Source organism: Corvus hawaiiensis, chromosome 3 (assembly GCF_020740725.1).
Source record: "Corvus hawaiiensis isolate bCorHaw1 chromosome 3, bCorHaw1.pri.cur, whole genome shotgun sequence".
Taxonomy (NCBI): domain Eukaryota; kingdom Metazoa; phylum Chordata; class Aves; order Passeriformes; family Corvidae; genus Corvus; species Corvus hawaiiensis.
Genome location: NC_063215.1, coordinates 34,307,424 through 34,324,992, shown reverse-complemented (window position 1 = coordinate 34,324,992; position 17,569 = coordinate 34,307,424). Strand labels below are relative to the sequence as shown.

General features: G+C 40.0%; 1 protein-coding gene across 1 annotated transcript in view; it reads right to left on the bottom strand.

The window, feature by feature from the left end:
• The window catches only part of SH3BGRL2 (SH3 domain binding glutamate rich protein like 2), a 39,454-nt gene that overhangs the window by 18,171 nt on the left and 3,714 nt on the right, over positions 1-17,569 (bottom strand). The window contains exon 2 of the mRNA XM_048297615.1: positions 1-186. Coding sequence (XP_048153572.1) covers positions 1-186 — 186 coding nt within the window. The remainder of the gene's footprint in view (positions 187-17,569) is intronic.

The window sequence follows — 17,569 nt, the reverse complement described above, 5'->3', positions numbered from 1 at the left end:
CCCACAGTACCGATCATCACTGAATATCTGTGGTGGCAGTGGGTTGCCTTGCGCAGGCTGCCTGTCCTCAGGAATATTTTTATACATCCATTGTCTCTTCTCCTCTGACATGGTGATATCCACTTCTTCGAACTCTATGCGATTGGCTTCCAGAAACCTCACCACATCCTGCTGCCTCTTCTTTATCTAGATGAAAGAAGGAAAATTTAAAAAACCATAGTCAGAGCAAGTCCTCCATAACACAGATATGCTTACAAATCTGAGAACATTCCTCCTCTCCCATTCCACTTTCACAGGATCACAACTCAGAAAAACAAAGGAGAAAATATTTTTTTCAGTTTTAAGTTCATAAAAGTTAAGCACTTCTGTTTCTTTATGTGTTGGCAAAGATTATACTTCCTCATCTCACTTCTATAGGGCTGTATGTTTAATTCAGCTGTGGCAATTTCAGCCTTTACCCTCCAAAGATGTTTTTAAAAAGCAATCTGTAAGGGTCTCTTCAGAAGTAGAAGCTAAAAGAGGGTGTCAGTTTTCAAAGACATTAGGGGCTACGTTTTTAAAGTATACAGGCACCTAAAAATGCAAGCTAAACAACCTGGCAAGTCCCAGAAGAATTTACTCCTAAACATGTTCCTTGAGATGAACATGTCAGTACATCTGAAAAAAAAACCCCACCCCAGCTACACACATTTTTGTTTTCCTAGATACCTACACATTTTTTAAAATGCAGCTCAACAGTTTCCTGAGCAAGACTTGTTGAATATTTAGCTAAGAGTGTCTGTCTGCATAATACACATGCCTGAAAGTAAGCATGATGTCATCTCTTGAAAATGAACTTTATTGCAAAAAAAAAAAAAAAAGCATGAGATTTGTATTAAATGTAGGGGGTTTCATCTTTATACAAAAGCCTAACAAAGGCAGAGCACTGGCAGTTTTTAGCTCATTGTAGTTAAGATTGGTTGTACTCAATGATCTTAGAGGTCTTTGCCGACCTTAACAATTCTGTGATATTTAGATCAGCCCTTAAGAACTAGCTGGGCTTCAAGCAGATACACTCAGGTAAAGACAATGTCTGCCTCAAATAGAACTTTATATCAAGACAGCAACCTTTGAAATGAAAGTCTGTGGGGCCAAGGAAAGTCACCTGGGCTCATTCAGCTGAGTCTGCTCTGCACTCCTTTCAGTCCATACTGTACTTTTTGCATCAACCTAAGGAAATTAGTACCTTCAGAAAGGAACCATAGATTATGTGCTGTATTTTTTATAGCTATCATCACAGTGTTATTTGAAAAAAACAATCAGCTTTAATAATTTTTCAGTATTCCTGGAGTGTCATATCTATGCAGTTGCTGGCTGGCATAAAGCCCAGGTGGATGAATCATGCCTGTGGGTATCATATGACCTAGATACTATTTGGAAATCAGAGGATTTTCAAAATGCATGTGCTAGTTGCTCCTGTCACACAACAGAGTCTATCTATCTAAATGCATCACAAAAATACGTAATTTTGGAGGCAATACTGATGGAATCCTTATTTCCTTGAAGGCAATAAGAAGGCAGCCATCCCAAGAAACTACAAATACAAAGCTCTCACACAATTACTGTCTTTCTTAACAAGTCGACTGCACAGTAAATTTGTGTCATGGTATCTTATTCTTTTTCCCTTTTTTGCACACACTGGTACAGTTTTTTCGGCAGATGTGAAAGGATCACTTTCACAGAGAAGGCAGCTCCTCAACTTGCATGCAAATAACGCATTATCAACAACAGCAAAATCACTGCATCATCATCGCTGGTGGTACCAAAGGCAACACACCTTTTACTACATCCCTAAAAATTCCAAATGTAGAAGTGAAAGACGAAAACAATTTCCTCTGTTTTTCAACCAAAAAGAAGCTGCAAACGAACACAAAAGAGACAGAGACTGAGATATGCTTAACACGAATATTAAATATCTGGTTAATCAGAAAGGAGATGTCTAAAATGATGCATGGGAGAGGTCATTTCCTTAAAGTGAAGTGCTGTTAAAAGGCACATGAAATCCCTCCTGCACTGGTCAGAGCAATGAGCAAACTCCAGAGCGGCTGGGCCAGCCCTTTGGCCCAAGGCCAGTTGGCATCCTCCGGCCAAAGCTATTAAACCTGCAGCCTCTCAAAGCTGCTGCTTGCAAACTGTACACTGGGAATGATCCTTGGCATGCTGTAACATCTAAATCATGGCCACGGGCTGCTTGTGAGACTCTAAGTTAGCCTTGGCCAAAGCTGACTGTGCCAGCAACCATTCTTCAAACAGTTCCAGAGTACCAGAGCCCTCCATTCTCTGGGCCAGGACATGCACCAGTACAGATGTATCCACACAGGCCCATTTTCATCTGCTTTCTTTCAGCAGCCTGTAAACTGAGCAACTTAGATTTAGTCATATCCCTGTTATTTTACAGTTCACATCATGAGAATTCTCCCACAAACATGAATTTCCTAATGCCTCATTTTATTTTTATAAAACTAATTAAGATGTTGAAGTGAAGTAAATTGGGGTTGTCAGTTCTTTTAGCCATAAGCCTTACAATTCTCTACATGACATCTGTATGAGTTATCAGCTGTGGATGTACCAGCTGCATAAAACTAAACAAAACAGCTTGAAAATTTCAAGCCAAAAAAGTTGCATTTTCTCCTCCCCAATTTATTTGATTCAGGCCTATAAACTGAAACAAGAGCATTAGTTGTATTTAAAATCCTATTAAATTATGCCTTGTTGTTTAAGATGGATGCTCAGAGCATCTGTCACAACAGAAGCCAGCTGATTATTCCCCAAGAAAACCACAGGACCTTTGTCTCTGTCTGCAACTGGATCTGTGCCGCAGAAGTGCGTCAGCCTCACAATCCTGCCTGCAACTCTCATCTGTGCTTACTCGGAGCCCTAAAAGCTCCCAGCGTTCAGCCACAGGAAACACGAAGCAAAGGCAACACAGCACAAAGAGCAGTGTCAGTTCTCACTTCCTCACTAGTCTGTCCAGTCAAGAGCCCAGTGGCGAAAACTACATCCTCATTTGACAAACGACGGAGGTGGATGGTACTCTTTGTAAAGTATCTTGCTGCTACCAAGGCTTCCAGAGTCTGATGCAACTGAAAAGACCCTGGAAAAAATAATTCTATTGTCACAGGTACCATGTTCAGAAAAACTTGGTTTGTGGCTATTCCTATACCACTTTGGAAAAGCTTTTGTAGTCTTACATGACAGACTCCTCCAGCATCAAAATATTTTGGGTTTAATACCTTTCAGCACACCAGAAGACACTGTAAAATACATCTTCAGAACATATACCCACTGTGACATTTCAGAGGAAAGTTTTTATGTAATACGATCCTAATTGATCTTTAAATGCAGTGAGAAACCTCTGATGGAGTTAATAGTCTGCTATTATCGTCCAATATTGCCTCCCATATTTTTAGCAGGGTAATTCTTTTCTGAACATCATTTCTCTGGGTTTGGTTTTATTGTTAATCTATATTTCTATTCACAAAACTAAGACAGGAAAAAATCCACAGTGACATCTAAATTTTATCCTTTTATTCAGACCTGGTATCTTTATTAGGATTAAAAAGCAGCAAAAATAGGATGTCCATTGTGATATATAAAACTGCTAAAATGAGCTGATCACTTAATCAGTAACCCAATTTATAAAGAAAGTTGACTGTAGCTAAATTACTCTTTCTGTCATAGTTTTCATTTCTTTACACTGATTTGCAACAGGTAACAGAAGGATACATTTTCACACTGCTTTGTAGAAATATTTCAGACATACTCAGTCCTGTCCAGGTGGGACCAGTGCGATTATCTGTTCTGACTTTCAGCATCCCTGAATTAATTCCTCTTAGGAGTAAAGGGTTTCTTTGGACTGTTTTCCTCTCTAAGCTCCATTCCAGAACTGATAATAACAGAGTATCTGCTGGTCTTTGCAAATTGGTCCCACAATTAATTGACTGTCTTTACTTGAAATATTTGCTTGCTTCTGTTCAGAATCCACCTCACTTGAGCCACTTCACTTTTCATGTCTTTGCCCAGACTAAAAACTGTTCTAAGATTTCTGTTTCCTACACAACTAATATCAGATCTCCCAGCTAAGCTGAACAGTGATCTCCAGTAGCAAAGAAATCATATGGCTCATTTAGTAGTAGAATGAGAAAATGAGGATGTTACCATTATAAATCATGTCCAAAGTGGAGCAGAAGTTCAGAAAAATCAGATTACATCCTCTATCCAAAGATCCCTGGAAGCTTCTCATCCCTTCCAACTAGTGACAGTTTCCTTCTTTTTTTCCCTGTCTGTGCTTCCTGAACCTGTTTTCAGTTCTCCTGTCCTAGACAGGCTTGCCTACTGACAGCTGCTGAACCAGAGGAACATAGCATGTGGTCTCTTCATTACTAAATGTCAGCTGCATTTCATCATTCTATACTCTTTCAACCAAGATACTCAATACCCTGCAAACATCTTAGTAGTCCAGGATTTATCTAACTCAGGATAAATGACTATTACTTCTACTCTACTACATGCAAGATGACTCAAGTAGCAATATTACTAGGAACTGTGCCATGATTAAAGAGAACTTCTCTGCCTTTTTTCATTAGCCCAGTTAATATAAATGGGACCAAGCAGACACATTCTCAGTTTCAAATTTCTTCACAGTGTCAACAGGAGGAATGTTGCTCAGTGTCTGGTGCTCAAAAAGTGGATGTGGAAGGTTGGTCTTCTGTTGTAGACTCTGCCCCCCACCTTCTGGAGGTAAGGCATTCCTTGGGTTTCTGTGCTCCTGCCTGCAAATGGAGGGAATGACAGCAGGTACCACTCCCTGCATTGGCTAGTGACTGAGACGTGTAGCACTGACTGTTTTACAGCCTCATCCTCTTGGAACTGCAGGAACTGAAAGCCTAGCCGGAACTGTCCAGTCATTCCAGACAGATCCCAAGAACAAACAGCCATCTTTCTAACACAAAATCCCACCCCAAAAAAACATTCAGACCACACATGGTGAGAGAGAACAAAGCCTTATGAGATTATCTTCCAAGCTGGCTTGTCAGACCACAAGCACATTTGAGAAGCCTGACATTTAAAAAACAAAAACTGAACGCATGTCTAAGTTCACCTCAAATACTTGTTTCACAGCCTGGCACACCTGTGCCTCTAAAGATGGTGATGGTCCTGCTCATTTTCTTCCTTCTTTTTAATTTCGTTACTCTTTCCACACACCTACCCTCACTCCAGAACTGCATCAGCCACGTTATCCACCCACTGACTCAGCCAAAAACTGAATGTATTGCATTTGGCAGGGGCCAAATGCAAAATGGCAGTTTGACGATACAACTCAGCAGATCTCACCACTGGCTGTCACTGGAATGACACAATGTTCCTCCCTCCTGCCAAGCAGCTCCTGCAGCTTTCCTTGCACGAGCATAATGCAGGAACCAGGGGAACAAGGGAAGGAGCATCAATAATGTCAGCACCACAATCTCATCAGTTTATACCAGTAACAAAACTGCATCCTAGGAAAATGGCTCAGCAGTGGCTGAAGCATGACCAGTTACAGGTATTTGAAATATGAACTGCATAAGCAGCATTTGTGTTACATAAACACAAGCTCAACTCACTCCCACAACTGAAAATATTATATGTGAGCCTCTGTCTTTACAAGTCATGCAAACAGAACCAAAGGGACTTTTGCAGTGTAAAATGCAAATGTAATATAGCTACTGCAGAGGATTACTTATCTTCACTTCTCACACAGATGAGGCTTAACATACACTCCCAGGTAATGAGATACTACGCTCTAACAAACAGATATAAGCCCTAAACACAGTAAAGGAACAGAATCTTAAACGGTGTTAACACATCCTCTTCTTATGTGTCCTCTATCCTTCTGCTCTCATAAAGAAGCAATAAAAAACTATCCCATGGTTTCACAAGGTTGAAATGCAAATCCTCATGGTCCTGTTACATTTGAGACCTGTAGTGACAGAGATTTTCAGCCAAATTTCTCTTTTCTTTGCCTGACTTAGGAAAGGAGAGCACAACTGACCCCTGGCAATTTTTATTGCAGTGAAATGGCAGCACTGTGACAACTTTACAAAGGTTCATATGATTAATTCATTGTTTTTGGAACAGAAGACTACTACTCAGCTATGTACATATGAAAAAAGGATGAAAAGCTGTGATGAAGAGAAGAAGGTTAATAGTGAAGGAAATTTTAAAATAAAAATAAACAAAAATCAGCACTGCATAACTATTTCCAAAAGTAAAGTGAGTGGCTCTCTGCCATAGCAAACACTGCATTGCATCTGACAGAAGGAAAATACTGCCTTCTCATAACAGGCCTCCAAACAGCTAAAAGCACCTGAATACTTCATCCTCAAAAAAGAAAAACCAACTTGTTTCAATATCCTAAAAACTGACCACAGAACTTTGCAACCGGAAGAGAAACAGAATGGTGTGTGAACAGTGGCCACATGCAGCCAGCACTGCCCTGGTCTCCTGCTAGCAGCAACCTTCCGCTTGCACACAGAGATATAATTAAGGACACACAATATGAAGCACTCTGTTGAACTGGGAGGGCAATCTGTTCAGCTTTATGCAAAATCAGTCTGCAGGTCTCTGGGAGCTGCTGAGACACTGCTTAGCCAAGGACTCGGCATACCTTTGCCTCTGTGCAATGTATGTATGGTAACTTCGAAAAGAATCCAGTATTTAAGAAATGCCATTAAAATTTGAGACAGGTTTGGTTTTTCAGAGACTCTTAACCATGAGCAGTGAGCAAAGGAAAACATTTTCTATAAAGCTACAAAGATAGTTAACCTGATCCATGCCCAATGCCTGCTAGCCTCATATTTTCCTAGCCAGACGTTGCACTGTGATAAATGCATTTAAATCTATTTCTGTGTATGCACACAGGTCTATCACAAGGTGAAGGGGAAAGTTTATTATTTAAGGCAGGTTATCTGAAATCATTGTTCTCTCTGCAAGTAACAGAGTAACATTCTGAAACACAAGAGTCTTTAGCAAGTATAAATACAACTATCACTGCCAAAACCACGAGATGATGGGAGTTTGCTCAGGGGTTTACTAGGTATTGTTTCAGTAAGCATAAAGGGAAAGGGAGAGACAAAAATGGAAGAAATGGAAAAAGGGGAAAGACCAAGAAAGGAAAAAGAGAATGTTCTACAGAAAAATCACCTAGAGACAATGCCACACAGGGTGCCTTTGAGATGTGCGCAGCTGAAAAAGTCTCTGAAGTCATACCTGAGTCTACTTCTTTTGAATTCTTCTGTATTTTGGGAAACAAGACTTGCCACTGACGTACACAAATGAAGTAAGTGATTCCATCATTTTCTTATTGCAGTAGGAACAATGTGTTCTTACAGTGTTGAAAATCCACTTACACATGAGTCTCTGCTGGACTGCAGGAAAACAGATGCTATAAACCTCAAATTTTGGCTCATTGCTTCCTCATCAAAAGAATGCCATTGATGCCAGATCTACCTTCCAATTAATGGTGTGAATTTTTTTCTATGGCATCAATGTGGAACTAAAAAATACAGCATTGCGGTGGAAATAAAAAATGGCTAAAGCAAAGTGAAACTTGAAGATTTTGAAGCAGGAATTGAACCAGAACTTCAAAGTCTCACTGAGTGTACAGGCAGCTCCAAATTAGTGAGGCAGATTAAGAGCCAAAGGACTCCATGCAGACTGAGTAACACAGCCAGAAGATTCCCTGCCCAGCCTGGCAAGTAGCAGGTGACTGCCAGATTAAAGGTCTGGATGCAAAGCTGGTTGTTCTAGCAGGGGAGCTTGCAAAGCCTGCTGCCAGTTTAGACTATAACCTACAGGAAGAGCTCCGTTCTGTGGAATTACACTATCCTGAAAACATTTCTATTTGACAAAATGCATGCTTGAAATGGTATTCTTGCCACAGATACAGGATCTTTCCTAGTCATAGGTATTTTCTTGGGAGGACACTCGGAAAGCGTGCTGGTTCTTCTACGGTTCTTCACCTCTAACTAAAACAGATGGCACATTACCAGAGCTTGCTCATAACCTGATCTGATTTTAAAAATGTCTCAGCCAACAGTGAGCAAAAAGCCAAAATTATTAGAATTATGTATTAGGACCTTTTTTTTTCTTTTAAACAAAGTTGAGGATCTTAGTGGCTAGCACAAGAGACAAGAGAAACTTTGAGCAGCTTGAAAGATGTCAGGGATTCATACAACATCCTCAGCTATAAAGAACTCCTGATGGAACCATCCTGCAGGGGTAGATTATTGCTTCAAAAGGCTAACAATTCAAATCTTAGCTGGCAGCTAACTTCTTTCAATAGATAGATGTTTTTGTTTGCAATTTACCATATGTTTCAGTAGTTGAAGAGAGTAGTTAAAAAGAGTCATTTTCATGCATTTTTTCTGCAGAAACCTTTCAAAGATGCCAGAGAATAATTTAAATCTCCTGTTTAGCATTCTACATTTAACTCATCCTCATACTACTCCCTTTTGTCACAGTGGCATATTTATAGCAAGTATTTTGCATCACGAAAGAAACCCTTTCAACAAGCAACAACTATCTTCCTTTTCAAAATACAAACACATAAATACAAGTATGATAACTGCAACCCTTATTATTTCAACTACTTTTCAGTACCTACAAGCTAAATGCGAGTTTTTCTCTGATCTCCATGCTATATTACATTTATTCATGTTTATTTCTTCTGATTTCTCCAAGTTTTTTGATTCTGAGGAATATCCTTTGCTCCCCTGCAAAGCTCCAGTTCAGCAAGGTAGATGAGAACTGTCAAGTCTAAACTATTGGAAACTCAGCATGCACTGATGAACAGAAAGTCGATGTTTCAGTCTCACAGTTCTGCAGAGAAAGCAGAGTGGGGAATAGTTTGGTGTCTTGCACATGGGAGTCCAAAACGGCTACAGCTAAAAATCTTCAGGGATTTAGAGATGTCGCTTTGGTGTGTGCATCAGATTGCTCAGTAGAATTATGATTTCGTGAAGGGAAGTAAAACACGATTAATCCTTTTTGTTTCTTTATTTTCTTAAACTGTTAAATATTTGGTAATCGACTAAAGTTCACTGAAATAACATCAAAGAGAGCAGCTCTATAAGCAGGTTTTGGAAAGTAAGCAAATGCTCTAACACTCAGCAATGTGCCCTGGCAGCCAAGACAGAGATCCGCATCCTGAGGTTCACCAAGCACAGCATCACCAGCCAATCCAGAGGGGTGATTATCCCACTGCATTCAGCCTTGGTGCTGCCTCACCTCGAGTACTGCGAGCAGTTCTTGACCCCACAGTTCAAGAAGAATGTGAAGGTCCTTGAATGCTTCCAGAGGAAGGCAACAAAGCTGGTGGTGAGGCTGGAAGGAATGTCCTGTAAGGAGCACCTGAGGGCCCTGGGCTTGTCTGTTCTGGAGAAAGGGAGGCTGAGGGGCAACTTCATGACTCTACAGCTTGCTGAGGAGGGGAAGTGAAATGGGAGGTGCTGATCTTCTCTCTGGTATCCAGTGATGAGATGTGTGATACCTGTGTCAGGGGAGGTTCAGACTTGTCATTAGGAAGCCTTTCTTCACAGGTAGTCAAACACTGGAACAGGCTTCCTAGCTTAAGACACATTTGGACAATGCCATTAATAACATGCTTTAATTAACTTCTGGTGAGCCCTGATGTGGTCAAGCAGTTGGATTAGATGATCATTGTAAGTTACTTCCAACTGAAATATTCCATTCTACTCTAAATTCTGCAAAGAAAAATAAAAGTTTAAAACCAAAAAATCCCCCTAACAAGACATTCACAGACATTTTCTATTATGTAACATGTTTATCACCTGAACTCTGAAGATGAGTACAGAGAATTGACTTTTTTTTGTGACGAGGTGAGTCAGCAGAACACAGAAAGTGTTTGAACTAGTTCCGTGTATTTATCAGTCACATTGTTTTGTCACAATGAATAAAGCATTCCCAGCTGTATTTTCTGGATATATTGCAAATGAGATACAAAAGAAAATTTTCAGCACTAAAAAAAGTAGGTCATGTTTCTTCCTTCTCATTAGCTTTAAGCATCAAAACCCAGTGGCATAGGAATATTTATCTATCAGAATGGATAAAAACACCTAGCAGTCCAGGAGACAGAACAAATAATTACCCTTGTTTCGTCTGGGTGGGGTCTTAGTTCTGCCAGCTCAAGATACAAGTTCTTCTGGCCATCTCCTACCATAACCATGACCTGCACCCTCTATATTTTGTCACTTAGGACCCACAGCCCAAGACCCAGGTACATCCAACTGCAGCTCCAGCTACTTCTGGAACAAGAGCTGGTGGAGGCAGAGTGTGGGTCTGTAAGATGCCAGGTGCAGCAGTCTCCTGACAGCAAGGCAGAGGGGTTAAGGCACATCAAGGCAAGCTTGAGGACTGCAGTACTGTCTAGCCCTGCAGTGGCATGCTGTGTTTAATGGAGAATCCTTGTATTCCCACATGAACACAAGGTCACAGCCATATTTCTCCCATGCAGGTACTAATCCTGCTCCATGAATTTGGGGAAATGGCAAGTCCCGTTGACCACTTGGAAAAAACATCTAACCTTTCCTTAAAAAGGACTATGCTTGTATTCTCGTTCTCTCACCTTAAAGAAGTGGAGATACTACGATTCCAACATGTTCCCAAGAATTTCAGAAACAAGTTTATGAAATAAAGTTGTCGATGCTTTCGCTATTTTCTCCTGACAGTTACTATCCACACAGCACAGATGTGTCATTCTGCCAACTACAGATATACACACCCCTGACAATGCACTCTATAATAACAGCTGTAACAGCAGTGCAAGTCATTCAGAATTCATTGTGCTAAGTTTTTGTGGATATTTACCAGTTTTCTCAGCACTATATGAAACTGCAACAGAAAAATGCACTTGTGGCTCTAGATAAATGTCATATTTCAGATAAAACTGGACTATATTACTGCAACATTCTCTCATGTTTTTGTAAGACTAGGAGGATGGATTTTCTAAACCAGGGCTGACTGCCACTGCCATTATTCAGATCAGTAACAAAATTATCTTTGACTCAACTGAGCAGAACAAGGTTTCTAACCTTATTAATAAACATCAACATTAGTTCTCTTTCAACAAATGCAACTATATCTGTGCAGCTTGTGTGTTTTTGCAGCTCTGTATCTGTAAATTCTCTTTTCTTTTATACTTCTGCAGACGGGTTCTTAGTGACAAGGTGCATCCCCAAACACAGCAGCCATCTGATTGTTATTCCAGAAACTGCAGACACATCTCCTGTAAGGTCAAAAGGAATCACCTCCACATAGCCGAAGGTATTGCTGAATACCACACTGCATAAACCCACAGACTTTCAGAAGTCCCTGGGGCCTGGTGCTGGGAACCTTTACTAGAAAACAGACCTTGCTGCAGGCAGGCCAGTTTGACTGAGCAGGAAGGGACTGCTTGCACATCAGGGCCATCATAGCAGTTGTCTTCTTTGATCAAAGACTAGTTTTGTATCTCGTTTCTAACTAATTTTAGCTTCCTAGCTGGTTCCTACTGAAGAATGTGATGCTATCTACATCCTTCAAAGGCCACTCCTGTCTGTTTCTACATAAACCTATCAGATCACTCATTAGAGATGTTTCAGAAAGGCTGTCTGACCTTAGGAGATCCAGATCCAGATCAAAGGTTTAATGCATACTTCAATTGCATTTCTTTAGATTGGACAGGGATGATAATTTCACTAACCCTGCAGCAATTTAATGACAGGTTTCAGTTGCTGATGCGCTATTGTTCACCAGATCAAAGGAAGCTTCCTTTTAAATGAAGATAAACAAAAATTCACCTGATGTTCTCTGAAAAACACAGATTAAGAAACCAGTCTTTAATTGATTGTAATGTTACTATTAAATGGTTCCAAATAATCACTCATAAAGGTTTTAAGAGCACTGATAATACCCAGTATCATCCACTGCAGCATATGAAAGTGCCAGGAAACGAAACAAACTTGTGAAAGTTCTAATAGCATTTACACTGTTAAATTCTGATGAATTTTTGAGTCACTTTCTCTTGCTTCAAGTGGGACCTATCCAGTGGGTTCAGAGGACCTGTGCTACACAGACTGGTGAAAAGAATCACAGCAGGCCATAACTCCCAACATATGAAGGTAAACAATCTTCTACCTTTTTGTAACAGCACAAAAATCAAAAAGCCAAAGGGAAAGCATGTTAGCACATGTGACTGGAACATACACAATCATGTTTTGCTTTCCATTTAATATGAAGCACAAGTTCATGGTTTCAGGTCTCTTCTCACAAACAAAAGCTCTGAGGGTAACCCTGCTGGCAGAGTTTGCAACAGAACAATCCCATGACATGGGACATCCAGAAAGCCAGGAACTGCCTGGAGTTCTGCAGCAGGCAGAAGAGCAACTTTGAAGTTACCAGCACGGAGGTCTTCAACTGCCCCTTCCATCCCTGTCAGATAAAAATCTTTGTAACATTGTTTACACTGATGTTACCTTTTCCTAGGTAGGAAGGGAACTATTTTACTCCACTGTATGTCCCCATTAGCCAGCAGTCATATTAATGGGTATCTTATGTTGGTATAACTATTCTGATATTCTGCAAACAACTCATTAGCTGAAGTAAGGTACATAAACAAAGCTTTTAAGTACAGGCCAGACACATGGAACAACATAGAATAATAGAGATAGGTGAGCAAGCACCAAGATTTCAGCCCTCTAGCTTACACTGAAGATAGACATCCACAGCTGCGATAAAGGAGAAGGCATTTTTGACACAGCCCCAACAGGTGCTGACATATCTTGAGCATCCTAAAGGCACCAGGACTTTATTTCTCTTCTGGGAATGCTAAAATCAGTGGTTTATTTTTACTGAGGGATAATTAGCATTTATAGGTGGTGCAAAGGTTCAAGTATACATACATAAACATATATATAGCCATATCCACATATATACATATATGGATATTTGTATCTTTCTGTATATGTGTGTGTATGCGAAAGTACATATCTACATACGCACATTCAAACAAAATGCAAGTTGACACACACGCAAATGTCACTCCCAGGCATTAACTTCTGGAATTTTATTCCTTGCAATAAAGTAACAAACATCTTGTCTTTTCCCATACTGTCTTAGTAGGAATGATAGGGATTAGTTATCCAGGGATAGAACAGCAAAACCAACAATAACAAACCCTGGAACTCTTAACTGTGGAGACAAGGTCTGTCCTACCTCAGGGAGATGGGCAGCAGCAGAAGGGCATACTGTCACTGATGATTCACACGACTCTCCCAACAACCTGCATCTCCTATGAACTTCCCTTCAGAAACCAGCTAGCAAGACAGTTACTCCCTTTTCTTTGTACCAAATTAAATTACAGTGAAGTACAATATTAAATTTAGACTAAATAAGCTTGTTTACTGATGTAAAATCAAATTGATTTTCCCTTCCCCCACTAATGAGATAGAAATTAACTTGTTTTGAGAAGGTTCCTCATCGCTGTAGCTCTTACGACCACAAAAGGAGGATACACACATGCTTTAGACTCAGCCCCATCAGAATGGTGATAGATGTCTTACAGTAAAGTAGCACACCTGAATGGAAGGACTGCCTCAGCTTTGAACAGATTTAAAAGATTTCACCCCAAAATACTTCACAGATGGAGGTCTACAGCCCACATAAGATAAGAAGGGAAGTTTAGTGTCTGTGTTCTCTTGCAATAAGATAAACTACGTTAAATGAATTGCCTGTACAATGTTTGTGTTTCAGTCACTGCTTCTGCTCAGTCACCAACAACTTTGAGTCATTCCTTGAAAGATCAGGTCACACTTTGCTCATCTACATGAGACAATGAAATCTGATGTTTTCAGAAATGACAGGCAACAGTGACTTAGGTTTCTGAATTGAGTCCATCTGCCCATCCAACGGGTGCCAAACAACATACCAACCCCAGGAGAGAAGATTATGGAAACAATCTCTCAGCTACTGAGGAATTCGGAAGCTCTTCTGAGCTTTGGCAGCTATCTGCAGGCTGTTTTCATTGACAGTCACAGGTAAGAAACACTATCACCACCTCTACATTTACCCTCACCTCACCAAGGAGGAAATTTGCCAACTTAAGGGACTTGCAAAATGTTAACTGTCTTCTGTAAAACTTATTAAAATATTAAGCTGTTAAAAAACACTGACCTACTGGAACATGATCATGGTTTTTTGGATACAGGAGATTTCAACTAGGAGTAGATTCCAGGGAGTACTGTGTTTCTGTGTTCATTATTCTTCTCAGCAAGCTTCCACACTGAAAGGAAAACAAAGATTGCAGCATTTCCTTTTGGACAGACTCCCTGAGGGGGCCAACACTTGAGGCTGCAGGTGAGGAAGCTGTTCCCCTTGGTGTACCTGCTAGTAAAGAGATACAATCTGGGTTACCAGCTCAGTGACAATTCTCTATCTTCAAGCTGCGCTCAGATTGATAAACACAAAAGTGATACTGATTTTATACAGTGAAGAACTTCCTTAAATGCTATTTTTCCTCAGCTCCCAAATTCTGGACATTCCTGAGTAATTTGTACTAACAAATTGCATGCAAGTTAGCTTTTACTTCAACACTCTTTTTCATTTATTATAATCAAATTCAGTTATATGCAACATCCAGCAATCACTGGCACTACGATCAGAGTCAGGAAAAAGAATTTCTAGACTTTAACAATATGGATGGAAAATTAAGGAGAACATGTCACCATCAGTGAAGTATGCCCATCTGGGGACTTGCACATTGATACTGCTGTACTCCACAGAAAAACAAAGGGGAAAAGTCTTTATAACCTCAGTCAGAACAATACCTCCTTTGAAGTTTTATTACAGCTAATTGTAATCAAAGGTCAGTAACCATCCTACTGCACATGACTCTGTGTAGTCCAAAGCATGCTCTTTAAAGTAGCATTATTTCTGACATGATCTATCTGCCAAGAAGAAATGCAAATATTTGAAAAGCACTAGAGCATACAAGAATGGTGCAACAGTTAGGTACCAAAAACCATACACAAATTCAACTGGCATCCTTGTGACTAGAGTTCACACTCAGTTCCCTCCTGAACACATTCCTTAAGCGATCTGAACTGCTGTTCATAGGCTCACAGTTCTCTCCATCACAAGGCAGGAGAATGCATCTAGAGTTTAGACTTATTTGCAATACAGACCTGAAACCTAGATCCACAGATAGTCAGTCCTTAAGGTGAAAACCAGCAAAAGCCTTTAGCACTAACCTCCCTGCCTCACAGAATTCAGAGTCACGAGTGAGGCTCTCAGGCTCCCTATGCCACAACCCTGCAAAATAGGACTGACAGAAGCCAGCAAAGATGAATACAAGCCACCTGACCTGATAATAAGAAACTTGAGGAAGGATGAAGGAACTAATTTTGTTCATCAAAGGGACTAGATCCAGAAAGTCCCCAGATCTCTCCTATGGTCTTCATATAATTGCTAATGTCCAAGATGTGGATACACTTTGTGTCCAGTCACTGAGCAAAGATCCAGCTTTTTTCTTCCAGTATCACTCCTGTGGTCACAGCAGCGTTCTGTAGGTGCACAGCCAAAAGCACCACCACCTTGAACAAGTGAATTGACACGTGGGATTCATAAATCAGGCTTTGAGGATCCAATCCAACCAGTGTATCCTCAGCATGCTGCCAGATGTTAGACAATACTGTGGTTAAGCACTTAAAATACTGCTACTTCCCATGTAAATATTGCAGGATCACTTCTGAGTATAAAGATTATTGTCTCATTTCTGAAAAGCTAGCTTACCTGCTGCTCTGATCTGATTTTACAAAATTCAAATATTAAAAAATCATGATAATATTTATAATTTACAAAGCTTATTATTTTACATTATAGGTAGTTGAACTTTGGTAAATCACATGCAACAAGTTGTAAATCCTCCCAAATGACCACGATAACTGATACTGTGGTCTCAAAAGGTACTTGTATCACTCAACCAAATCACTTTCAGTTTTGACTGTTTATGCTTTTGGGGTGCAGAGAGGCAAAAAAAAAAAGTTCAGATGGTGGATATTCTAGAAGTGACATATTCTAAGTTAACTTATTCCACACCTCCAATAAGAAGCACAACCTTTCTGAGAAGTCCTGTAAGAAATGTTGAGTTACAATGACTTTTTGCAAACAAGGGCGGAGTTGAAGTTCATCATTGATCGGAAACCAGCTTATCCTTAAGAATGCTAGCACTGTATTTGTCTTCATTGCATTACCCAACAGCACATGAACCAAACAAACATGACTAGAATTATTTTCACATTCCAATGTTTTATAATGTGATTTAAAGGAAACAAAACAGGAAACAAAAAATCCAATTCATTTGACCTCCATAATACGCTTAATCAAAAGCAGAGCTTTAGTCTCATAAAACCAATATTTGCTATAGAAACAATTTAACTATAACTGCACCCATCTTATCAAGCTTCCTAGTAAAAAATCCATAATCCTCTTAAGTCGCAAGAGTCAAAGTCCAAGTTTTGGTCATTTTAAAAAGTCTATTCTTTTCAGGTTGTTGCTGTTCCTTCCCAAACTCTTGTGTCCTCCCAAACATGTTCTCCTGAATAATGTGGCTGAGCAAGACTTATCTTTGTGCACTAAAATGAATTCATTTCAGCGACGTGTTTTTCTCATCTTGTGAACATACAAAAATGTCAATGGGAAAGTGTTTCACATCTCTCACTAGTCAGAGCAGATTCTAGCTGCTGTGCCATTATTTCCCTAATTCCCCCATATTATCTGTTCAGCTCAACAGATGAAGCTTCAATTAATTAATACCACAAAGGAGAAAGTACAAATGAGGCCGTTGTTTGAACTTTCTCCATAATTTGATAGCTCTTCAGTGATATTCCCCTCACCTTATCTTCAGTCCTCTAACTGCAAAACTGAAGTCTTCTCTGGTTTGGCATTTCTAGGTAACTGTAGGAATTCCAGACTTAAAGTTATTTAGCTCATACTATCACCTTCCCGACAAAGGTAGAGCTGCTTTAACACTGAAAACCATTTAACTATGAGTCCATACATAGTACAGTAGCACAAGTGTAAATTTTTATTGATAGACTGGAGAAAGTGAAACACATAAAATTACAGTCACCTTGGAATGATTTGGTGAAAAACACAGGCATAAACTATTTCCTGAAAACAGTGAAGCACTGCTGAGGGAGAAAAGTAAAGGCTACTTTTAAAGTAACCTTTCTCTTAGGCACAAAAGAACATTGATTGTCCTTATCAGGGAGGAGTAGCAAAGCCTGCCTCCCCAGCCCTACAAAGAAGTGCATGGAATTCGAGACAGGGCTTACCAACACAAGTAGAAATTCAGGTCAGAAAGAGCAGGAGACAGTAAGGCTTGTAGAAACATGCCTGCCTGCCTATTCAGAGGCTTCGCATTGCCATTCAATTCAATCTGCCTAATTCATGCTTAAAACAACACGACGTGATTTAGAAATGTACTCACACGCAC